General features: G+C 43.3%; 1 protein-coding gene across 1 annotated transcript in view; it reads right to left on the minus strand.

Moving 5' to 3' along the window:
- Positions 1-26,398, minus strand: part of LOC124863669 (xylosyltransferase 1-like) — a 41,823-nt gene that overhangs the window by 10,639 nt on the left and 4,786 nt on the right. The window contains exons 2-7 of the mRNA XM_047358091.1: positions 12,718-13,225; positions 7,974-8,143; positions 6,180-6,382; positions 2,465-2,545; positions 1,633-1,849; positions 370-546 (exon numbers count right to left, since the gene is read on the minus strand). Coding sequence (XP_047214047.1) covers positions 370-546; positions 1,633-1,849; positions 2,465-2,545; positions 6,180-6,382; positions 7,974-8,143; positions 12,718-13,225 — 1,356 coding nt within the window. The remainder of the gene's footprint in view (positions 1-369; positions 547-1,632; positions 1,850-2,464; positions 2,546-6,179; positions 6,383-7,973; positions 8,144-12,717; positions 13,226-26,398) is intronic.

Below are 26,398 nucleotides of genomic sequence, written 5' to 3' on the forward strand. Positions count from 1 at the left end.
CCTGTTTCCTAGTTTAAATATATGAAATGGAGGCCCAATCATCCTAACCACTCTTCAATGTGGGACAGACCGGAGAACCTGTCAGTGTAATAAGACGATGTGTGTCAGTTTTGTCCACATCTGCAGACAGAATAATAACTAAACAGATTAAAACATCTGGAACAAACAAGGCTGAACCGAAGATCCACATTAACCTCATCCTCACACACATTCAGGATGGTTGTTAAACGGACTAAAGCGGGGACTAACATCTGGGGATCACCGTGTCTCCATGACAACCATTGGACCCTATCTACATGTGTCACCAAACTGACTAAACTGTTTTATCCCAGATTTCAGGTGAGAGGAGGTAAGCAGGCAGATTCTCACCTGGAACCGGGGCAGGTCTGAAGGCTTGAAGTCGTTTGGAGAGCAGCCGCACCAGTCCACTATGTGCTTGTACTGGCACTTACATCCCAGTTTGCGGTTCCAGTTGGTGAGCCTCAGGTTATTGTCCACCATGGTCTCACAGTGGACGCTGTTTTCCAGGACAGTGTGGAAAAATGACTGCCAGAGAAGGAAAAACAAGATCTAGTTTATGAAGCAAAACACGCCGACAAGCCTCCAGAGGAGATTTTGTTTCCTCCTTCAGCCGACGATGCAGCGAGGAAAACCAATCAGAGACAATGAGCGCTTTAATTATCATTAATAACCAAGCTTTTCATTTAATAATCCGCAAGAATATTACAAACAATAAATGACATCTTTAGATGGTTTTTAAATTTTTCTAGGAAGTTTTTAAATGCTAAGGTTTAGGTTATTCAATAGAAAAAAAAATTCTGAAATATTCCCAATTTTTTCTCCAAAATGTAGAATTACAAATAAATTGTTAAGGTTTAGTTTTAATCCAATCTTATTGCATTATTTTATTTTAGATTTGAACATTTTTATAATAAATGTTTAACTGATATTTTTCTAATTGTCAATTTAAAAACCCTTTTTTCAGTTCTATTTTTATGTTTATTTTAAGATAATTTAGAAATAGATAATACCATTATTAATTTATTAATGAGTTTGTGTTTTATTGGATTTTAAAAAAATAATGTGTAAATCAGCATTAGTTTTATAATACATATATTCATTTTGTTTTTATTTTAATTTAAAGATTTAATGCATTCTTTTACATCGCCAATTGAAAAATATACTTTAAACTAAATGTTTATATTTAGTTTTAATTTTATTTTAAAATAATTTACTATTTATTGAGTGTTAAAATAAGACATTCTTAATGGTTCTGAGATATTTTGAAAATATTTTCTATTTCATAAAATCAAATGTCTAATGCGTAAATCCACATCGTTAAGAAATTCTTCCTCATCAAAACAAACTTTATTAGCAGAGTAAAAACCTAAATTAAAAATTAGCCAATGGAAAAACAGAAATGTACTTTTTTTCTGTACATACTTTATTTTAAAATAATTTAGAATAAAAAAAGGATAGTTTTATTGGATAAATTTAGTTTTTAATTAAAAAAAATAATTATTAATGTCTAACTGAGCAAAGAAAAAGAGCAAAAAATAATTTCCTGAGTTTATTCAAAAGCTTTTCTAACATGCTGTGTTTGACCCGGTTAAGGTTCTGTGGGTCCGGTACCTCTGCCGGCAGCAGCGTGTAGGCGTAAAAACGCTTCATGTTGCTGACCAGCGCGTCCCTGGAGTTCACGACGTAATCCACAAACGGCCGGCTGAGCAGGAACCAATCAGAACCTCCGTCTACGGACACGCCCTCCGGGATCTTGCGGTCTCCAAGACGCCACATGTGGGTGTCGCACTCGTAGAAGACTCGGTCCAGACCCTGTTTACGGATGAAACTGGGAAGAGATAAACAGCCTGGAGTTACGATACTTCCAGCATGTTATTGATGGGAGAACGAAGCTTAAAGCAGAAAAGCAGTTTATAAACTGTTCCAGAATCTAAACACACTGGTTTATTAGAATCATTTGTTTTTTTTTTTTTATTACTTGAAAAACAAAGATCACTTTTGTTCAGGTATTAAGATCACTTGTGTTTAAAGGTTTTCCCAACCTCTGGTTTAACTAACATTTTTTCGTTTATGTGGATTTTTTTTGTCTGCATGTTTTTCAGAGATGCTTTTATAAATCTGTGGTAACAAATTAAAATGCTTTAAATTTTCAACTTCCTTCTGCTTGCAGAAAGACATTTTTACAAAATGCTGGTTTGTTTCTAACTTTTTCACACTTCCTATACTAGATCCAAAGCAGCTTCAGTAAAATGAAGCCCTTTTCTTTTTGAAATTATATTAAAAATGTATTTTATGAATCTGCTGCAGACCTTCCTGCAAACAACACCCAGTGATACTCCACAGATGTTTATAGGGCTTCAGATCCTTCATCTAAATTAAAATATCCAGCAAATTTGACGCAGAAACAATTTGAAGAAACACAAACTGCTTCCTGCGTCCTTACCGAGCGTTGTCTCTGCCGTGAGACTTGATAAAGTTCATGTTGCGGTATTTGGACAGGAACGCCACCAGCTGGTCGTTGGACCTGAAGAGAAAAGGCAGATGCTAATAATCTGTTTACTGAACAACAAACTCCACCTGATCCGTCTGGGTTCAAATAAAAGATGCAGAAGACTCAAAACTTCCTAATCTATAAAATAACTCCAGTGTTGACCTCTATCCTACATCTCTGCACTTTAAACCTCTTTTTTAGCTCGGATAGAAATGATTTCCTTGACCTCATCGCTCAACCCCAGGGGCTGAAATGTCATCGGCTGAGCAACCAGGAAGTACAAAGAAACCAGAAGAAATGTAAAGAGATGTATTTGGGTCTGTACCGCCAACCTGGAAAGATAAATATTTAGGCAGAAAAAAACTGCATTTGAAAAAGACGGATTTCCCTTTAATATTTCACACATTGTTTATTTGATTGTTGTATATACGACTCATTGAAACTGCATCTCCGCGCAGCCCTGCTGTAATACTAGAGAACGTGATGTAAAAGATTTCATCTAATAATAAAAAAGACAATTCATGTTATCTCGTCTGTATATCATAAGGTGCTTATCGTTTATAGATACTTGTTGCTTTTAAATGTGGGCTCTTCCCTGACCAATATGGCCGCAGTGTGAAAGCAACGTGTTGACATGTAGAATAACGCCTCAGGATGAAGGAGAAGTGTGTGAAACCCGACAGCTGGTCTTCTTTCCGTCTGCCTGATGATTCTGAAGTGGAATTTGACTTTAATGGACTCGACTATAAGCAGGATGCAGCTTCCTCTCAAGGAAGCGTCTCCAGGTTTAAAAGCAACGAAAACAAGCCATCATTAAAGGGAAGTGTGTTTCCTTGTTTGGTTGCAACTGGACTGATTTATTTCATTGTTTGCAGAGCGAAGCCCGAAGAGGAGACGGAAAACTCAAACAAACACTTCCGAGTCCAGAGAAGAGAGGAACGCCAGTCGGATCACCCTGATTAAATCCGATTACAGCCTGCAGGTGTTACTGTGTGACTCTGCTGTTCTATTTGAGGACAGATGGAAGAAAAACAACTAAAGGATGTTCTTATATGTTCTTTCTTCAAGAAATAGGAATTCTCTGCTTCCTTTCTTGCTTCCTTCCCTACACTGTCTGGAAAAGATAGTTTGTTTGAAAAATATTAACATTTTATGTTCATGTGCAATTAAATGTTAAATCCACCCATTCTGTTTCTTCGTGCTTGTTTCCCATTTTTAAGCCAATATAGAAATATCTGCAGTAGATGCAGGGAACTGGGAACTCTGGAAATTTGACTGAAAAATGTTTAGGAACCCAGTTTAAAATGGGATGTATTGTTTTGTTGACCTGTAGATAGAAAGCGTCCTGTCCTGTTCTATTGACTTCTGCTCCATGAGCCTCAGTGACCTCACAGCCATTGATGGATTGATGGATGGATGCATGGTGCTGACGCTGCGGCTCTGTTATGGATTTTAGCTGGAAGCGTGTTCAGACTCACGCTGATGATCAGTCTGTTTGATCTGTTGTTTTTCTCTCTTTATGAGGACAAACCACTGGGATGAAACAGCGTGGAAAAACCCAAACAATGAGCAGCAGCATGCGGCACGGATGGGTTTCTGCAGGAAAAGATCACTCTTCAATGCAGGCTTAGGAGTTTCATTCAGAAAACAGCAGCTTTCACTGATTGCCGGATAAACAGCAGAGCTTTAAAAACAAGGAGTCACCTCCAACTTTCCCAACATCAGTGTTTACGGTGTGGGTTCCAGCATCAGGCACTGTTTGCTTTACCTTCCTTGTTTTACTTAAACTAATGGCGTCAACAGCAGGCGTAACTCCTGCTTTATCCCTCATTTTTTTTATACTTTCCTTCCATGCAGCCAGAGTTTTCTCCATGTTTTTTATGCATAATTTGGTTGAATTATGATGCATGTTGGTCAGCATCAAATGTTTACATATATTCTATGTTCTGCTGTGCTGTCTGTTTTATGTTTTTGTTGTGAAAAAAAAATGCATCCTTCCATCATATCCACATGTCCATGCCTGGTAGCGGGAGGTGGGGTGGGGGGGTTCTCTCCAGCAGTCATTGAGTGAGCCGGGGTTCACCCTGGACTGGTCACCAGGTCATCACAGGACACAACCATGATCACACTCATACCTACGGGCAATTTAGAGAGACCAATTAACCTAACGGTCTGCTTGTGGACTGTGGGAGGAAGCCAGAGTACCCTGAGAGAACCCACACATGTATGGGGAGAACATGCAAACTCCATGCAGAAAGACTCCAGGCCAGGATTCGAACCTAGGACCTTCTTATTGCAAGGAGCAATTGGTCCACTGTGTGGCCCGAATATGCATACAGGTGTACAATAACAATAATAATAAAAATAATAACAATATGAATCCAGATACAAAAGGACATTTGGTATCAGTTGTAACATATGTAAACATACAGTCATGGTCAATAAATTAGAATATAGATCCGATGAGGCTCGTTGGTCAGGTTAAAAGTACCTTTTGAAAATAACAACCTTAATGCAGGTATTAAACATAGCTTTCATTAAGCCCACATTTATTTAGTCAGTCAGTCATTTTCTACCGCTTATTCCATAGTGGGTCGCAGGGGAGCTGGTGCCTATCTCCAGTAGTCTATGGGCAAGAGGCAGGGTACACCCTGGACAGGTTGCCAGTCCATCACAGGGCAACAAACAACCAAGCACACACTCATTCATACACCTAAGGTCAATTTAGAGAGACCAATTAACCTAACAGTCATGTCTTTGGACTGTGGGAGGAAGCCGGAGTACCCGGTGAGAACCCACGCATGCACGGGGAGAACATGCAAACTCCATGCAGAAAGACCCCAGGCTGGGAATCAAACCCAGGACCTTCTTGCTGCAAGGCAACAGTGCTACCAACTGTGCCACCGTGCAGCTCACATTTATTTATTAAAATATTTTTATTACTTAATTTAATATTCTAATATTAAATTTTGTTTTTATTGATTGGCAGCAGAAAATCATCATAATTAACAGATATAAAGGCTTGAAAACATCAGTTACTGAAATAAATTAACTTTTTGATATAATTTATTGAATGGCCCTTTAATATAGTGGTGAAAAGGGTAATTTTACTAATCCAGTAATATTTTACAGTGAATTGTTTGTTTTGCAGTAGTTCTCTGGGCTCCTTGAAGTGTTTCTTTTCATTTTGGGTTTTTCTATATACTGATTTTTAGTCTCACCTTTTCTGCCTGACACTTTCTTACCTCTATTTATTCTCTTTCCTCAACAATTTTCCATCCGTGGCAAAAATCCCTGCAAAGACTGGACTGAAAATGAGTGAAAAAGCTGCTAAAATCCAAAGAAAATAGTTTGAAAAGGTTCAGAAAGCGTGGAGAACTATTCTGATCACTTCAACAGACTGACTGGAGGAGAGAAAAATATAATGAACTTAGAACCGGATCATGATTGTATAACTCAAAACCACCCAAAGGAGCACAGATAAGTGTGATACCTTGTAGCCACATGCTGAGATGACCTAAAACATTTCTCTGAGAAGACACTTGAAGATCAACCTCAGGTTCTGTTTCCTGGATTAAATCTAAAGTTTATCATGGACTTATTCTCTTCTTAGCCTGAAACTCCTTGTGTGGAAAATAAAAACCTATTTTAAACTGCAGCCTCTCACCTGATGGGGTAATCGGCAGCGCTGAGGTTGATGAAGAAGTCCCAGGACCAGTCTGTCATTTTGAGGAGGTCGTCCATGCTCTGCAGGTACATTGTCAGGAGACTGGCTCCACCCCAGATGGTCGCCATTCTCCAGGGAGTGACTCTGACGTTAGGGAACCGACCCACCAGAGACAGAACCTCTCTGTGGAGGTAGTCAGACCTCTGAGAGGACAGAGATAAACAAGCAGAGGACATTTAAATCGTTGCATTAAAGGCATAACTAACAGGCCTACAGGTTAAACTGATGCTGGGTGAAAAACTATTCATACCCCATGAATGTTTCTAGTAGAAGCAACAAACTACAACAAATTCTAGTGGGAATATTTGTGAAAGATTAGTACAACGTGATGCATAACTGTAAAGTGGAAGAAAAACAATAAATAGTAATAATGTGTTTTTATAAATGAAAATCTGTAAAGTCCTCTAAATAAAATCCAGTGTGGTATGAAGTCATCTAATTAGTAAGCAGAGTCCAGTCGTTCTTTTTCTGGCCTCAGAGGTTTGTTAGAGAACATTAGAAAACAAACAGCATCATGGAGACCAAGAAACAGAGCACAGTTCAGCGAGAACGTTGTGGAGAGGTTTAAAGCAGAGTTAAGTTCTATAACAATATCCCAAGCTTTGAACATGTCCTAGTGCTCTGCTTAATCCATCATCTGAACATGGGGACACAAATCAGAGAAGCAGCTAAGAGGCCCATGGTAACTCTGGAAGAGCTGCAGAGATGCACAGCTCTTGTAGGAGAACCTGCACTCCACATACCTGGCCTTTAGGGAAGAGTGGCAAGAAGAAATCCACAACAAGTCCTGTTCTCAGTATCCAACAAGCCATGTAGGAGACTCAGCAAACATGTGGAAGAAGGAGCTCTGCTCAGATTAGAGCAAAATGAAATCTCTGGCCAAAGGAACAACCTGTGTGAGGATGTACATGGGTTCCCCCTGAATACGCCATTCCGACAGTGAAACATGGGGGTGGCAGCGTCATACTGTGGGGAGGCCTTTCTTAGCCAGTTACAGGGAGACTGGTCAGAGTTGATGAGAAGATGGATGGAGCTAAAAACAGCACAATCCTGGAAGTAAACATGTTAAAGGCTGCAGAAAACACTGAGATGGAGGTTCACCTTCCAGCAGGACAACCACCCTTAAGCGGAATCATTTAGATGGAGGGATTTTCATGCAGTGCAATGGCCTAGTCAAAGCTCAAGACCTACATCCACTTGAGAAGCAGTGGCAAAACATGAGAATTGATGTTCACAGATGTTCTCCGACCAATCTGACTGAGCTTGGACTGTTTAGCAAAGAAAAAAGTAAGTAGTAAGCATTTCAATGTGCAGTTCTGCAAAAGGGATCCCAAATGACTCACAGCTGTAACTGCAAACAAAGGTGGTTCTACAAAGTATTGACTCAAGGGGCTGAATACAAGTGCATGCCACACGTTTCAGATTTTATTTATAAGAAATGTCCAACACCATGTTTTATTTTCCTTCCATGTTTTACTTTGTGCTGGTCTGTCACTAAAATATCAATAAAATACGCTGAGGTTTCTGGATATAAAGTAATATTAATACTATTTGGATGTATCATTAAATGTATACGAGAACATGACCATGATGTCCACCTTGGGTCACATTTATAAGGGGTACCCGCTGATTTAGAGAGGATTTTAGACTCAATAATGTGACCTGTTCATCTGCCGTGAATGTTTTCAGTAAAGGCAATAAACATGAGGTCCGGTGTGATGGTGCTGGTCCCACCTCGTCTACATGGACGTAGTAGAAGTGCGAGGTGTGGTAGATGGCTTTGAAGAGCCGCTGAAACTGGCGTGAGGCTCGGCCGTGGACGACCAGGACGAAGGCGACGCGAACAGGCGGAGAACCATCAGAGGCTGCCCTGTCGTCCCACTGCACGTTCACGCTAGCTTTACCTGGACAGAGAGGGGGTTCAAAGGTCAGTTAACATAAAAGCTCAGTGTTTTTGACATAACTACTTTTACTCTAAAAACGAAATTAACTAAAACTTAGTAAATGTAACTTTTTGTCTAATAATTAGGAAAAAGGTGGTACTGCTCTAGCCCATAATTTTCCGAAACATATTGTAGTCTGATGGATTCTGCCACCAACCCATCAGATAAGATATGCATCTTGATACTCTACAAAGGATCCGATCCACTTTAGATGGAAAAAATTATTCAATGCAATGCGATTCCTCCTCTTTCAAGATGCAGTTTGGGTTACTTTTCTTAGGGTAAACAGGTAGGTAGGTAGGATTCATATGGATTCAATGAGACAAGACAGCTGAACATAATAAATTACCTTAATGAGACAATCTTTATCACTGAGGCTTAGAGATAAACTATTAAACCTGCAGATGTGATTAACTCAGCAGTGAGGAACAAAATGCATTTTCTATTTCTTGAACAATAAAGCTTATTTAAAAGAAGAATCTTTTATGACATCCTGATTTCAATGCTACTGCAAAGTAGCACCAGTGTCACTGATGAAATAGTTTTGTCTCAGCTCTGAGACATGGAGGAGGTAATAAAAATGGAGAAAACATGGTGTAGGGCCCTCTCTCAGGAACACCCTACGGCTGGATATCTTTAAAGGAGGTGATTGCATCTAGTTGTCTCCAAAACTTAGGAGTTTTTCATCCCGTTCTTTCCTTCAGCTCTGCTCATTTAAAGACGAGGCTGAACCTGAGGCAGGTGAAAGCTGGGTTACAGGCGGACCTCCACACTCCCAGCATGGTGCTGCTTCAAGCGGACCTCCACACTCCCAGCATGGTGCTGCTTCAAGCGGACCTCCACACTCCCAGCATGGTGCTGCTTCAAGCGGACCTCCACACTCCCAGCATGGTGCTGCTTCAAGCGGACCTCCAAACTCCCAGCATGGTGCTGCTTCAGGTGGACCTCCACACTCGGCTTCAGGTGGACCTCCATACTCCCAGCATGGTGCTGCTTCAGGCGGACCTCCACACTCGGCTTCAGGTGGACCTCCACACTGCCAGCATGGTGCTGCTTCAAGCGGACCTCCACACTCCCAGCATGGTGCTGCTTCAGGCGGACCTCCACACTCCCAGCATGGTGCTGCTTCAGGCGGACCTCCACACTCCCAGCATGGTGCTGCTTCAAGCGGACCTCCACACTCCCAGCATGGTGCTGCTTCAAGCGGACCTCCACACTCCCAGCATGGTGCTGCTTCAAGCGGACCTCCACACTCCCAGCATGGTGCTGCTTCAGGCGGACCTCCACACTCCCAGCATGGTGCTGCTTCAAGCGGACCTCCACACTCCCAGCATGGTGCTGCTTCAAGCGGACCTCCACACTCCCAGCATGGTGCTGCTTCAGGTGGACCTCCACACTCGGCTTCAGGTGGACCTCCACACTCCCAGCATGGTGCTGCTTCAGGTGGACCTCCACACTCCCAGCATGGTGCTGCTTCAGGTGGACCTCCACACTCCCAGCATGGTGCTGCTTCAGGTGGACCTCCACACTCCCAGCATGGTGCTGCTTCAAGCGGACCTCCACACTCCCAGCATGGTGCTGCTTCAGGCGGACCTCCACACTCGGCTTCAGGTGGACCTCCACACTCGGCTTCAGGTGGACCTCCACACTGCCAGCATGGTGCTGCTTCAAGCGGACCTCCACACTCCCAGCATGGTGCTGCTTCAAGCGGACCTCCACACTCCCAGCATGGTGCTGCTTCAGGCGGACCTCCACACTCGGCTTCAGGTGGACCTCCACACTCCCAGCATGGTGCTGCTTCAGGTGGACCTCCACACTCCCAGCATGGTGCTGCTTCAGGTGGACCTCCACACTCGGCTTCAGGTGGACCTCCACACTCCCAGCATGGTGCTGCTTCAGGTGGACCTCCACACTCCCAGCATGGTGCTGCTTCAGGTGGACCTCCACACTCCCAGCATGGTGCTGCTTCAGGTGGACCTCCACACTCGGCTTCAGGTGGACCTCCACACTCCCAGCATGGTGCTGCTTCAGGTGGACCTCCACACTCCCAGCATGGTGCTGCTTCAGGCGGACCTCCACACTCCCAGCATGGTGCTGCTTCAGGTGGACCTCCACACTCCCAGCATGGTGCTGCTTCAGGCGGACCTCCACACTCGGCTTCAGGTGGACCTCCACACTCCCAGCATGGTGCTGCTTCAGGTGGACCTCCACACTCCCAGCATGGTGCTGCTTCAGGTGGACCTCCACACTCCCAGCATGGTGCTGCTTCAGGTGGACCTCCACACTCCCAGCATGGTGCTGCTTCAGGCGGACCTCCACACTCCCAGCATGGTGCTGCTTCAGGTGGACCTCCACACTCGGCTTCAGGTGGACCTCCAAACTCCCAGCATGGTGCTGCTTCAGGTGGACCTCCACACTGCCAGCATGGTGCTGCTTCAAGCGGACCTCCACACTCCCAGCATGGTGCTGCTTCAAGCGGACCTCCACACTCGGCTTCAGGTGGACCTCCACACTCCCAGCATGGTGCTGCTTCAGGCGGACCTCCACACTCGGCTTCAGGTGGACCTCCACACTCCCAGCATGGTGCTGCTTCAGGTGGACCTCCACACTGCCAGCATGGTGCTGCTTCAGGTGGACCTCCAAACTCCCAGCATGGTGCTGCTTCAGGCGGACCTCCACACTCGGCTTCAGGTGGACCTCCACACTCCCAGCATGGTGCTGCTTCAGGTGGACCTCCAAACTCCCAGCATGGTGCTGCTTCAGGTGGACCTCCACACTGCCAGCATGGTGCTGCTTCAGGCGGACCTCCACACTCCCAGCATGGTGCTGCTTCAGGCGGACCTCCACACTCGGCTTCAGGTGGACCTCCACACTCCCAGCATGGTGCTGCTTCAGGTGGACCTCCACACTCCCAGCATGGTGCTGCTTCAGGTGGACCTCCACACTCCCAGCATGGTGCTGCTTCAGGTGGACCTCCACACTCCCAGCATGGTGCTGCTTCAGGCGGACCTCCACACTCGGCTTCAGGTGGACCTCCACACTCCCAGCATGGTGCTGCTTCAGGTGGACCTCCACACTCCCAGCATGGTGCTGCTTCAGGCGGACCTCCACACTCGGCTTCAGGTGGACCTCCACACTCCCAGCATGGTGCTGCTTCAGGTGCTCAGTCAGATTGGACAGAGAGCAGCTGTGAACATCAGTTTTCAAGTGTTGCTACAGATTCTTAACTGGATTTAAGTCTGGGCTTTGACTAGACAATTTTAGCTCATGAAAATGTTTTGATCTAAATGTTGTATATTTGGGGCCATTCTCGTGGGTCTCCTTTTAGTCTCCTCTTAGCAGAGCATCTTCTTCCAAATGTTGCCATGTCCTCTACATTGATAATGGCAAACTCCAAACAGGGCTTGCAGTAACTTTGTTTTCATCCATAAGGGCCAGATCGGTAGTTGTCCTGTCAATATCTTCTCCCACCTGAGCTGTGGATCTTTGCATCTCCTCCAGTTATCATGGTCCTCTTAGCTGCTTCTTTGATTAATCTTGGACGTCCATGTCGCTGTAGGTCTGCAGTTGGTCCATCCTCTCTCCATGTTCAGATGATGGACCGAGCTCTGGGATGTTCAAAGCTTGGGATGGTGTTTTAGAACCTAACCCCAGAGCAGCTGTATTTATACTGAGCTTAACTTTCACACAGGTGCTTCTGAATCGGGTGCACTAGGTTTTTATTTAGGGGTATCAGAGAAAAGGAAAGCTGTTTACAAATGCATGCCTCAGTTTTCAGAACTTCATCTGTCCATGTATGATTTTCCTTCCACTTCACCATGAAGCACTACTTTTTGTTGGTCTATCACATAAAATCTTATTAAAATACATTAAAGACTGTGGTTGTAAGGTGACAAAATGTGGAAAAGGGGTGTAAATACATTTGCAAAACCCTTTAGTTGTACCCTTAGCTGTTTCCACATGCTTCTATGCCTGACGTTGCTCCACCTTCTCACTAAAATGGGACGGGTCGAGGTTTGCCAGAACAAATGAGTGACCTCTTGGCTGTGGGCCACACAGGGAACGAGCTGTAATCAGGAGGTTCAGCTGAGCCATGTACGCCCTTTGACGTGGACTAAAATGCCTAAAAAAAGTCTAAAGAAAATCAGAAACCAGCGTCAGTCTTTGGACCTAATGACCACTGTATCATCAAAGGAACCCATAATCATATAAATTAACCCTCAAGCGGCCCTGGGGTGGTTCTAAGAATGAGTCATTAGTCAGGCCATCCAGAATAAGACTACAAACGGGTTGTTTAATTAGGGTGTAATTACCCTGAAAGATTGGCGTCCTCACTGTGTCTCTTCATACTACACACCCTGAAAATAGAGCTGGTGACCACAGAGATGGCTCTCTCCTTCAATGGTGCACCCTCTGCTAAATTTGTTCCTTCAAGGGTAAATTTAGAAGGAAGAAAATCTGAAGCCACAGCTGGCTCCAAACTGTTCTTCCATTTAAAACTCAAAGATGGACTGTTTCCTGCCAGATGCTCTCACCTTCTATGGGGCAGAAACGAGGAACCTTCTCAGGCATCAGCGCCCTCTCTTTGTGCTTGCAGTATACCTCAACTATCTGCTGCCGGCACTCCCGGCTCTTGGCTCTGGACAAAGCAGAAATTGCCTCTTTCCCGCTGATTTCACACTGTGGCTGCTCCTTATGCGGCTCCAGACCCGGTGGCAGCGGAGGTGAACCGGGCGTCTTCGTTTGGAAGAACAGGGGATCCTGATTGGACCCCTGAGCCGGCGCTGGAAGAGTTTGGAGATGTGGGAGGGCCTTCTGGATGTGGGTCTGGTTGTGAACTTTAGGAAGGTTGGGAATGTGCTTTAGGACTTCGTTTCCCAGCATGCTTTGGTTCTTTTCCAGCTTTCGTAGTCGCTGACGCTGCGATCGCGCTCCCAGGTTGCTGTTGCTGTCGATGGTGTCGAAGTCTTTGGGGACAGAGTTCTCGTTGTTGTTGCTGTCCGGATGGAGCTTCTCTTTAGGACGAAGGGGATGGTGGACATCCTGCAAGGTAGAAGAAAAACTGTAAAACACGTTAAACTTTTCTCAAAGCATCAATTAAACACAAATATGAGTAACTTTCATACGAGATTCAGAAGTCTCCAACAACAACTAACAGCAGGAAGTTAATAAAAATAAACAAAATAAAAAGGAGAGCCACAAATCAAGACTAAACCCAAACAACATGGTGTTGGAACAAGAAATTGCATTGCCCAGAAGTTTCTGAGCATTGAAAAATAAAGTTATTTATCTTAATTATTGTTTAGGTTTTATTGAACTTATTATTGTGTAATTTACAACAAGGAAACAAAAAAAACTATTAGTAAGTTTTGGGATTAAACTATTGTGTACTTCAGCTATGTAAGTCTCAACAGTGTGTCTAATGTTTTTTGTTTTTTTTATTGGTATTTACTGTATTTGTATCGAAAGATATTTAGTTTGTTTTGTTCTGTTTTACATGTTTGTTTGAAACTGAATTCAAAATGTTTTTATAGGTAATCTCAGGTAATTTCTCCCAGGATGTGACACAAAGAGGCCCAATTTTAACAGGTCTTCCAAGACTTCAACTTTCTAAAGGACGGGAAGTGACACTTATTAGACGAGGCCTGCAACAATGACTCCAACCTGGGCCTCGAGTGAAGGAACGCACGTTATTAACCTCCTTTCAGGGTGTCAACATCTTGTTGTCAGGAAAACTTAGTGCTGCTCCAACTCCTCAGATACGGCACTGCTCCGACAAGCGTTTAAGCTGAAAGATGCACCGCTGCTGGACAAGGCTCACCGATCAGTTTCCAGTACCAAAACGGGGATATCCACAGAGAGGGATTGCCCTCCTTCACCTCGCTTGGGAGAAACATTGGATCAACATTACTGGCATGACCATTTCAGTCTTCATGTATTACATGGCTAAAGCAACATGGAGGTACTATCCTCCTTACCCCACAACTTTCTCACTTCAACCAGATGAAGGCAGTTATGAACATGGAAAATAGATGTTTGAAAAGCCACTTCTATGTAGAAACTTTAATCTTATCAGCATTTCAAATATCTCTTTAAGTTGTCAGTCACCTGAGTTTTTCTGGACATTTTGTTTCGTGGTTTAGTTTTAGTTGTATGTCTGTTAAACAGAATAAAAATCCAAGTAAACACAAATGACTAACATTGGCCGATACTGATGTTAATGCCGATATACACTCACTGGCCGCTTTATTAGGTACACCTGTCCAACTGCTCGTTAACGCAAATTTCTAATCAGTCTATCACATGGCAGCAACTCAATGCATTTAGGCATGAAGACATGGTCAAGACGATCTGCTGCAGTTCAAACCGAGCATCAGAATGGGGAAGAAAGGTGATTTAAGTGACTTTGAACGAGGCATGGTTGTTGGTGCCAGACGGTCTGGTCTGAGTATTTCAGAAACTGCTGATCTACTGGGATTTTCACGCACTACCATCTCTAGGGTTTACAGAGAATGGTCCGAAAAAAAGGAAATATCCAGTGAGCAGCAGTTCTGTGGGCACAAATGCCTTGTTGATGCCAGAGGTCAGAGGAGAATGGCCAGACTGGTTCGAGCTGATAGAAAGGCAACAGTAACTCAAATAACCACTCGTTACAACCAAGGCATGCAAAAGAGCATCTCTGAACGTACAACACTTCGAACCTTGAGGCAGATGGGCTACAGCAGCAGAAGACCACATCGGGTGCCACTCCTGTCAGCTAAGAACAGGAAACTGAGGCTACAATTTGCACAGGTTCACCAAAATTGGACAATAGAAGATTGGAAAAACGTTGCCTGGTCTGATGAGTCTCGATTTCTGCTGCGACATTCGGATGGTCGGGTCAGAATTTGGTGTCAACAACATGAAAGCCTGGATCCATCCTGCCTTGTATCAACGGTTCAGGCTGGTGGTGGAGGTGTAATGGTGTGGGGGATATTTTCTTGGCACACTTTGGGCCCTTTAGTACCAACTGAGCATCGTGTCAACGCCACAGCCTACCTGAGTATTGTTGCTGACTATGTCCATCCCTTTATGACCACGGTGTACCCATCTTCTGATGGTTACTTCCAGCAGGATAACGCGCCATGTCATAAAGCACGAATCATCTCAGACTGGTTTCTTGAACATGACAATGAGTTCACTGGACTCAAATGGCCTCCACAGTCACCAGATCTCAATCCAATAGAGCACCTTTGGGATGTGGTGGAACAGGAGATTCGCATCATGGATGCAGCTGACAAATCATGTCAATATGGACCAAACTCTCTGAGGAATGTTTCCAGTACCTTGTTGAATATATGCCACGAAGGATTAAGGCAGTTCTCAAGGCAAAAAGGGGTCCAGCCCGGTACTAGCAAGGTGTACCTAATAAAGTGGCCGGTGAGTGTATTGTGCAGTTCTAGTCATTCTACATGGTAAAGTCATTTATCTTGTTCAGGCCCATTAAAACGAAAGCAACACAATTTAATGCATGGAATTAAATTAGTTTCACGTTTACATAAACGCCACCAAAAAGATGTAACATGAATTAAAGGCGAGAAGACGTGCCTCAGTCCATTCAAACCTAATAGTTTGTTTGTCCGCAACAAAGCAATGTGACCTCCATGTTTTTTTCCTAATCCCACAAATCGCCCCATTTCTGTCTTTTCCAGAGATAAACAATGTGTTTCTGAGTGTGTGTGGGAGGAAGCAGTGAAATCAGCTCCGACCACCTGCTCCACAGACAGCTTCTCATTATCTCATCTCTAATATCAGCTTAGAGGAATGTGTGTTTGCAGAGAGCTACGGTGAATATTTCCAGCTCTCCGCACAACATTGCGAATAAAACAAGAAGTGATAAACAGCTTTCACACACTGAGGATGAATTAAACCCACTAAGTGTTTATTCTCTCGACCCAAGGTTTTATAACCTGAATGTTGTCCTTAAATTACCTCCAGTTGGCAGATATTACTTAATGGAGTCATATAACCACAATTCCTTACAGCACCTTCACAAAACCTTACTTTAAAATATTAGTTGTAAATGCAACCATGAAACGTCCACTTGGTGGTACAAACTGATGCAACAACCAAAACGGCAGAGGCTGAATAAAAACGAGGTGAACGGACTGATGAACCTTGTGAAAAACCTTCTCAGAGGAGCTGAAACTGCTGTAGCTGCAAAGGGTGGACCAACATCATTTAAAGCCTGTGGATTAAGAACAGGCTGTCACTCAAGTTCATGTCTGTATAAAATATGAGCAAACGGTGATTAATAAGAATTTAATGAAGAAAAACTTCCAGGTCGGCACAAGGAGAGCAGGATGTGGAACCAGGGTGGACACAGCAGCAGAAGCCAGCTGCTGTGTCTGGAGGTCTGTTTTCATGCCAGGACCACGTCCCCTAGTAGGGTGCACGCAGAACTGGGCATACATGTGTCATGGCTGAAGCTTGGCCTCTCAGTGTTTAAAGTTAGGATGTTTTAAAGCAAGAAGAAACACGTGTATTTTATCAGCAACAGCTCCAAACAATTACTGGAGCGTGCTCCTAAAACAACTCAGATGTTTAATGTCCCAATGAGCTGCGCTCAGTTTACGTTCCTCAGGAAAAACACAGCCTCGTGAATTTCTAAGTACAACAGAAAATAAATATTAAAGCCCACCATGAAGGCGTTTTTGCACAACATGGAGATTTAAACAACTAAAGAGACAGAAAAGCGGACATCCAGAAATCAGAATCAATGGAGACAAAACAGAATCGCTGAGAGAACTTGAAGGACTACAGATACATTCATGAGCCCTCAAATTAAAAGTAGAGACAACTGCCAACCAAAGGGACTACAAGATGACAGACATCAGGTGGTTTTAATTCGTTTGTCATTTTCCTCCTAGTTGAACTTCAATCAGAGGAAAGAAACAGGTGAAATTTGGTCGTTTATAAAAGAAACTGTTTACAGTGTGAAAACCTAAAACCAGAAAACATGTTTTCCTGTCTCTCACTGATCTCCACACAAAGAAAAGCAGTGCGTTTTTTCCCAGAAGGCCGTGCAGTCCATGGAGACGGTCCACAGCTAAAATACCAGCACTCACCTACAGAGACATGTCTCTTTATTCTAACACAGACCAGACCAGAGTACTTGCTGAGGAGACGCTGGGCTCGCCTCCTCAGCAGGTTCCTATTGAAGCCGAATTCGCTGCAGTCAGACCTCCTGCCAGTTTAACACAAAGGCAACAGGAAAAAAAAAAAACACACTCTCAGATGGAGAAATGAGTCCTGAAGGCAGACAGACCAACATTAACGGGGGGACGAAGACAACAAGGAGGAAACACGAGTATTTCATACGATAAATCAGAAAAGGCTCGCTTGCTTTCTGGGATATGTGTACCAATAAGTGTTGAGTGTTCTTCATACAGTTAAGACCAATATTATTCATACCTGCTAGCAGATTTAGATTATTAGGATTTTTAGTCAACCAAGAGGTTTGCTTCTTTTGCTGGAAATGAAACATCTCCCAAAAGAAAAGAAAATGTACAGCAGGTTTTCATTTGAAAAAAAAAAAATCCCATGTTAAAATGATTTATACCCAATAATCAATTAAATGGCCTTAATTGGCACAACCCCAATCAAAACCTTAATCTAATTGCTGACCAGCTGTCTGCATGTTTTCACCGGTGTTTTTGCCCATTCATTTTTTGTTGATGAGCTCCAAGTGTTTGGAGATGGAAGGCTTCCTTGTCATCACCCTAATCTTTTGCTCCCTCCACAGATTCAAGGCTGAATCCAGACTGATCCTTTCTAAGATGTTCATATATTACTTCCAGTGAAAAAGACATGTTGGTAAAATAAAAAGATTTGTTAAATGTCAAACTGACAGGGGTATGAATAACTGTGGCTTTAACTGTAGAAAGTTTAAACTTTAAAATAAGCTTGTACATAGCCTCGCCCAACAATACCTGCAATGATTGTGCATCAGAGCATTTATGTTTTAGACATGGAAGCAAAAACAATCTGAAGTAAGGAGTAGCATCCATGATTAGGAATGAGAGGGAGACAGGTGGAGGTGGGTGTTGTTACCTGGGTTCAACCATCCAAATGAACAGGCAGTGGATAAAGGCATGGGAGGAAGAGAGCACAGGTAGGGTGGAGAAGGTGATCATGAGTGTCAGGGGGCACAGCTGAAAGATTAAACGTTGCATGGCACCACCAAAAGCACAGGTGGTGGAGCTGCAGATGTTTAAATGAATACATCCAACAATGCCACAATCTATGGTTTAGACCAGAAAAAAGGCAGGAAATCTAGCTAAAAAGATGACATACTTTCTAACTTATAATAACTAAGCTCAGTTGAAATTTCTAGGATAAACCCAAGACATAAATGTGTTTTCATGGCAAAAACAACTGCAGATAGAGTGAAAAATCAGTCAGGGAGGGTATAACTGCTTCGTAGCAGCAGTTATGAAGTGTGTTCAGTAACGGAAAGTGAAGGTAAACATTCAGTTATGCCATAATGAGCTCTTTCACTGAGCCGTACACTGCAGCTCTGTAAAGGACCGATGCATTAAACAAGTTCCTGTGACAACGTGTTTGCACTCCGCGATCCTGACGGTAATGAAAACAGTCACATTCAACCCGTTTACAACTCCATACTCGAGCTGAAACACTCAGGAAACAACCTGGCTGAGGACATTAGACCCTCAGGGTTCCCACAGACCAGAGGTATTCCTCATTTTTAAATGCATAAATGCACATTATCGTCACTAGACATGAAACCTGATAAAAATCGGAAACTAAGACCGGATGGACAGACAATTTATTTAGATTTAATGTGCATCAGAATAAAAACACATCCGTGTTAATCTGCATTGTGAAGCCAGCTCTTGGATTCTTAGATAATTATAAATGTCTTGGAAAAAAACAGGAAGTGTCAACAAAACGAGACAAGATGAAGACAAAGTAGGGATTTCCTCCTTCTCAGATTTAAATAATCTCATTAATTCAGGATAATGGACATAAAACATCCCTCTTCCAGCAGCAGTGTTGAGTGCAACAATGACGAGATAACATGACCATTACATCCCTGTTCTGATGTTTAGCACATCTGGCTGCAAACCAGCAGCCCAGGAGGACATTTTTCCTCCTGAAGGAAAACCAAGCTGCAGAGACTAGATGAAAACAGAGGCAGATGGACTCAGATTGAGCTAAATGGACTATTTTAAAAGGTCATAATGTGACGGTGAGATCTTCCTGAAACAAGCAGGGATTACAACAGGGATTTCCATCTATGCCAGATTTAGAGAGAATTATCTGAAAGAAATCAGAAAAAAACCTAAAGCAGCTTTCTGGTTTTAATGTCGGTGTTTAAAACGAAATCACCAACAATCCAGTAACAGCATTCCACAAACAAACCTCTAGTTTCATGACCATGCAGAACAACTTCTCCTTTTCTAGTCACTGTTGATTTTATCAACAGATTGTTTTTCATTTACGCTGCAGGCTGAGCTAAAATGTCAAACCTTTTCAAGGCCCCTTCTTCCTGTAATGGATTTCAAATCTGAACCAGTCTAAATCCAGAGTACAGTAGCTCCTGAATCAAGTTAACTTCCCATCAGGTCCCTCTCAATAAAGTAGAATATGATGGAAGATTTTGTTTTTATTTCAGTAATATAGGTCAATAACTGAAGTGTGCTTCTACTATAAAGTATCTGCACTCAGTGCTTGGTCTGTAAGCCATAATCTTCACAATCACTAGAAGCAGAGGCTCAAAACACATCACTGTGTGTATTTAATCTATACTAGTTTCACCTTGATTTGAACTTGATTAACCTGAACTATTAATCTCCCATGTTTTTTTCTGAAGACACACAGAGAGTCACTCATCCTCAGTACTGCAGAAATGTTGCCGCTTCGAACAGAAGGTAGTCGATTAACTTCCAGTTAGAGCAGGAATACCTGTCAGGATGTGTAGAGGAGCCTAGCCCTAACCCTAACCCAAATCTCAAAAATTAGACCAATTCAGCTATAATCCCAGGGTGTAAATCCCAGTTTTTATAATCTCAAACATCAGTATAAACAATCAAACTTTGTGCAAATCTGTAATTGATATATTTTAAATGTATTGCCCCGATCCCAACATTCCATAAAGCTGCCTCCCACAGGCAAAAGTCTCTTATTTAAAATCTATTGTTTTTAAAGTGAGCAAAAATATGAACCAGAGGAGTTTTAACTGAGATGATTGAAGCATAATGCAGATAATATTTAACCAGAGACGTTTAGCACCATCCCTCTCCACAAAAAGCTCCGCCCCAAAGGTTCTGGGTCTTATTAAAAGTTTATTTGCACACATTGACATTGTGATGACAACTGCAAATCAACATATTGAGCAGGTCTATTTAAATCAGGGGAGTCAGGGGAGCACAATCTCTACCCCATAGGCAGCCAAAACCATGTTTCAAACCATTAAATCACAAGAAGAAAATAATAATGTTGAACATAAATGTAGTGATTGAAAATGTTAAACCCAAACTAATTTAATGCTCTAAACAATGCACTATCATAAGCCAAAACTCTAAGCCTCCAAGCTTCTTGAATCTCAGCATCGGGACATTAAACCCAGTCTGAAGCTACTGTAATGTGAAATTGTTCAGTGTTTTCTGGTTGCCTGTTTGAGTTTTGTGTGACTTCACTTTATCTGGACTCTGCTGGAATCAGTTCATATTATGTTTAAACCATATCAGTTTTTAGGGTGATCACCACCATGGTAATCTTTTATAGAAAGTGATTCAACTTTCTTGACTTATTTTCATCAGTTCTTTCTCCAGTTTTGATGAAAAAAATCTTTTTTAGGGTGAAGCAAAATTCACAAATGATTTTCAGAGTACACACTAAGTATTTAAGGATTACCAATCTAAGCTACACTAGAAAGCAGTAATCCCATCAGTCAAACCGGATCTGAAGCTATTCTTTAATCCGCTCAGACCTAGCTGTCAGGATGTGAATGGGCTCCGATATGTCCTCTTCATAAAGGCCTTACTCTTTGTGTGGAGAAACTCCAGTCATAATGCTTCCACTGCAGCTCTATGAGGGCCAATCAGTTTCAATCGCCCTTAAAATACCAACAGTGATGAGATGATTGTGCTTCTTATTCTATCTTCACAGCAGACATGTATGCTGTTGCACAATCCTCACAATAACTCACCTTAAAGGTGTGACAAAACCGCATTTTGAATATGGTGCAAGGAACAATTCCCACATTATTCAGAATCAGAATCAGCTTTATTGCCAAGTCTGTGCATACAAACAAGGAATTTGACTCCGGTACACTTTGCTCTTTGGTTTTGTTTTTGCATTACAGAATATACATATTTACAATTCACAATACTGGTCCTTCTCAAAATATTAGCATATTGTGATAAAGTTCATTATTTTCCATAATGTCATGATGAAAATTTAACATTCATATATTTTAGATTTATTGCACACTAATTGAAATATTTCAGGTCTTTTATTGTCTTAATACGGATGATTTTGGCATACAGCTCATGAAAACCCAAAATTCCTATCTCACAAAATTAGCATATCATTAAAAGGGTCTCTAAACGAGCTATGAACCTAATCATCTGAATCAACGAGTTAACTCTAAACACCTGCAAAAGATTCCTGAGGCCTTTAAAACTCCCAGCCTGGTTCATCACTCAAAACCCCAATCATGGGTAAGACTGCCGACCTGACTGCTGTCCAGAAGGCCACTATTGACACCCTCAAGCAAGAGGGTAAGACACAGAAAGACATTTCTGAACGAATAGGCTGTTCCCAGAGTGCTGTATCAAGGCACCTCAGTGGGAAGTCTGTGGGAAGGAAAAAGTGTGGCAGAAAACGGTGCACAACGAGAAGAGGTGACCGGACCCTGAGGAAGATTGTGGAGAAGGGCCGATTCCAGACCTTGGAGGACCTGCGGAAGCAGTGGACTGAGTCTGGAGTAGAAACATCCAGAACCACCGTGCACAGGTGTGTGCAGGAAATGGGCTACAGGTGCCGCATTCCCCAGACCTGGGCTACAGAGAAGCAGCACTGGACTGTTGCTCAGTGGTCCAAAGTACTTTTTTCAGATGAAAGCAAATTCTGCATGTCATTCGGAAATCAAGGTGCCAGAATCTGGAGGAAGACTGGGGAGAAGGAAATGCCAAAATGCCAGAAGTCCAGTGTCAAGTACCCACAGTCAGTGATGGTCTGGGGTGCCGTGTCAGCTGCTGGTGTTGGTCCACTGTGTTTTATCAAGGGCAGGGTCAATGCAGCTAGCTATCAGGAGATTTTGGAGCACTTCATGCTTCCATCTGCTGAAAAGCTTTATGGAGATGAAGATTTCATTTTTCATCACAACCTGGCACCTGCTCACAGTGCCAAAACCACTGGTAAATGGTTTACTGACCATGGTATCACTGTGCTCAATTGGCCTGCCAACTCTCCTGACCTGAACCCCATAGAGAATCTGTGGGATATTGTGAAGAGAACGTTGAGAGACTCAAGACCCAACACTCTGGATGAGCTAAAGGCCGCTATCGAAGCATCCTGGGCCTCCATAAGACCTCAGTGCCACAGGCTGATTGCCTCCATGCCACGCCGCATTGAAGCAGTCATTTCTGCCAAAGGATTCCCGACCAAGTATTGAGTGCATAACTGTACATGATTATTTGAAGGTTGACGTTTTTTGTATTAAAAACACTTTTCTTTTATTGGTCAGATGAAATATGCTAATTTTGTGAGATAGGAATTTTGGGTTTTCATGAGCTGTATGCCAAAATCATCTGTATTAAGACAATAAAAGACCTGAAATATTTCAATTAGTGTGCAATGAATCTAAAATATATGAATGTTAAATATTCATCATGACATTATGGAAAATAATGAACTTTATCACAATATGCTAATATTTTGAGAAGGACCAGTATAATAAAAAGGTGCATTTGCAACATCTGTATGCTGTTGTTTCGTACTCTATTAAATGTTCAACAGAGTGTTGGACCACTTGTTTGCTGAGTATTGGATTATCTGCACGTTGTTGGACGTCACTGTGCCCCTCCAATGGCATCGGCCATTTTGTACCCAGGACAGCCCGCTCCTACATATCCCATCGAGCATTGCGACTGATATGACTGGGCGTCCCCAGTCTGACGTCACAGGGCGCTATATAGGAGGCGCTCATGTTTGAAAACTTGCCTTCTGCTAGAAAACCGGTCTAGCGACTGAAGCGCGCCACTTTAAGAGAAGAACTCTGTGCAGAGTTTCATTCATTCTCTCTCGTTGGACAACGAACAATTCATAACTGAGGTTTTTGGACTAAGAAGGCCAGATATTTCACTTTGCTGATCGAAGACGTAAGTTAACACGTAACTGAGAACACGGAGTTTCGGAGAGACGAACCGCTATCGTGTTTCATTTTCAAGTCGACTTTGATGGTCAGATCACATTTTTCCTTTTTGTCAAGAAGACCAAAGGACGAAGACTGACCGCTCCCCTGAAGTTAATTGTGGACGCACAATTAACTTAACCCCACTTTTCCTCGCTCGAATTCCCTCGCTCAGGAAGAAGATGACACCAAGTAAAACCAACCTTTTTATTTGATCTTTTATTGCTTTATTAGAAGGCCTGGGCAGGGTCAGAGGTTGTAGAAGCGATCAGAATCGCTGGTTAGGATCTCATGTGTTCTGAATAATATGTGCATGTAGCCTTGCTTGTTGAAACTTTGATGTGTTATGTTGATATCGGGATCCGCCGCGGTCCTCGAGCTGCTTGTGCTTTTACTATCTGAGAGTCAACGCGGGTGCGTTGCAAGACTGGACTGTTAAAACAACCTCATGGTAAAATTCTCCATTTCCCCTTTGTCTTCAATCTCACTGTGCTAGCTTGCCGCCAAAAGTTAGAATCCTTTGTGCCAGGAGTTAGGGGGAAGTTTTATGATCAGAAGACCATAAGGACAGTCGGAGCTGCGCTCCAACCCCCACCACTCGCCACCACTCATATCCCCATCTTCCTTCGTCTGTAGTGCCATAAACTGCTGGTTGACTCAATACATACCCACTACCGTTTGTTGATTTTGCTTATTTAGATGTGTTACCCCTGTGTGTGTAGAATTTTGCATGTTGAGTAGGTGAAAATTAATAAATATTCACATAGATAGAGAGAGCGTTTGGTGTTTCATTGTGTGCAAAAAGTGATGTGTCAGTCAAAATAAGGTTCAAGTTCCACACGTTTCGGCAGAAACGGTCGATTAAACAGGCAATAGTTATTAATTATTACGGAGTATTTAACGGTTGTAATTGTCAGAGGCGTTGAGCCACAATTACAACACCAGAAACATCTCTGGTCTCGATTCATAAATGAGGATTTTTGGTTAAGAAATTGATTTTGTCAGATTATGATTTGTAATTATAATTATTGATCAAGATTAATCAATCAATAATCATAAACCCAACAAGAGAAACAGCCTGGGGGAAGAAACTATCTCTGTGGCGGCTGGTTTTAGTAAACAGTGCTCTGTAGCGGCGGCCTGAAGGTAAAACTCTGAACAGTTTATGTGCAGGGTGTGTGGGGTCTGCAGAGATTTTAGCAGCTCTTTTCCTGACCCTAGACCTGTATAAGTCCTGGATGGAGGGAAGGTCAGCCCTGATTATTCTCTCTGCAGTCCTGATTATTCGTTGCAGTCTGGACCTGTCCTGTTTTGTGGATGAGCCACACCACACTGAGATGGATGAAGACAGGACAGACTGAATGATGGCAGTGTAGAAGATGACCAGCAGCTCCTGTGGAAGGTTGAACTTCTTGAGTTGCCTCAGGAAGTACAGTCTCTGCTGGGCCTTCTTTCGAACAGTCTCTATGTGTGAAGACCATCTCAGGTCCTCAGAGATGGTGGTTACTAAGAACCTGAAGTGGTCCACGGCCGATACAGTGTTGTTGAGGATGGTGAGGGGGGTGTATGGGGGTGTTGTTCTCCGAACGTCCACCACCATTTCCACAGTCTTGAGTGGGTTCAGTTCAAGGTAGTTCTGACTGCACCAGTGGACCAGCCGATCCACCTGCTGTCTGTATGCAGACTCATCACCGTCCTGGATCAGTCCAATGACAGTGGTGTCATCTGCAAACTTAAGGAGTTTCACGGACGAGTCCGGTGAGGTGCAGTCATTTGTGTACAGAGAGAAGAGGAGTGGGGATAGAACACACCCCTGGGGGGCACCAGTACTTATTGATCTGGATCAGGAGAAGATGCTCCCCAGTCTCACCTGCTGCTGTCGGTCCGTCAGGAAGCTGTTGATCCACTGACAGGTGGAGGCTGGGACGTTGAGCTGTGTGAGCTTCTGGTGGAGGATGTCTGGTATGATGGTGTTGAAGGCCGAGCTGAAGTCTACAAACAGGATCCTGGCGTACGTCCCTGGGTGGTCGAGGTGTTGCAGGATGAAGTGTAGACCTAAGTTAACGGCATCATCTGCCGACCTGTTTGCTCGGTAAGCAAACTGCAGGGGGTCCAGCAGGGGGCCTGTGATGTCTTTCAGGTGCTTCAACACCAGCCGCTCAAAGGATTTCATGACCACAGACGTCAGGGCTACAGGCATGTAGTCATTTAATCCTACGATGGTGGGTTTCTTGGGCACCGGGATGATGGTGGATCGTTTGAGGCAGGAGGAGACCTCACATTTCTCCAGTGATTTGTTGAAGATCCTTGTGAAGATCGGAGCAAGTTGATTTGCACAGGCTTTCAGGCATGATGGGGAGACGTTATCAGGTCCTCCAGCTTTCCTTGTTTTCATGCACTGAAAGAGACTGTTTACGTCTTCCTCGGAGATCTTTAGTGCAAGCAGAGGATCTGAAGGTAGGGGGTTGGTTGTTTTACGGGTCAAATTTGTTCCTGAATGGGATGTGGTGGGGATGATTTGAGGTGTGAATGGCTTCTTGTCATGTCTGCAGTAGAACTCATTCAGATGGTTGGCCAGGAGACAACTCTGTTCAGGATGGGTGGAGGGGCTCTTGTAGACAGTCAGGTTTCTCAGACCAGTCCATACAGCTGAAGTGTCACCAGTAGAAAGGCTGTTCTTAAGCTTCTCACTGTAGCTTCTCTTGGCTGCTTTGATCTCCTTTGTTAGTCTGTTCCTGGCCTGCCTGTACTGCGCCCAATCTCCACTGCTGTTAGCTTCTTCCTTTTCCCTGTGA

Source organism: Girardinichthys multiradiatus, chromosome Y, assembly GCF_021462225.1.
Source record: "Girardinichthys multiradiatus isolate DD_20200921_A chromosome Y, DD_fGirMul_XY1, whole genome shotgun sequence".
In the NCBI taxonomy this organism is placed as follows: domain Eukaryota; kingdom Metazoa; phylum Chordata; class Actinopteri; order Cyprinodontiformes; family Goodeidae; genus Girardinichthys; species Girardinichthys multiradiatus.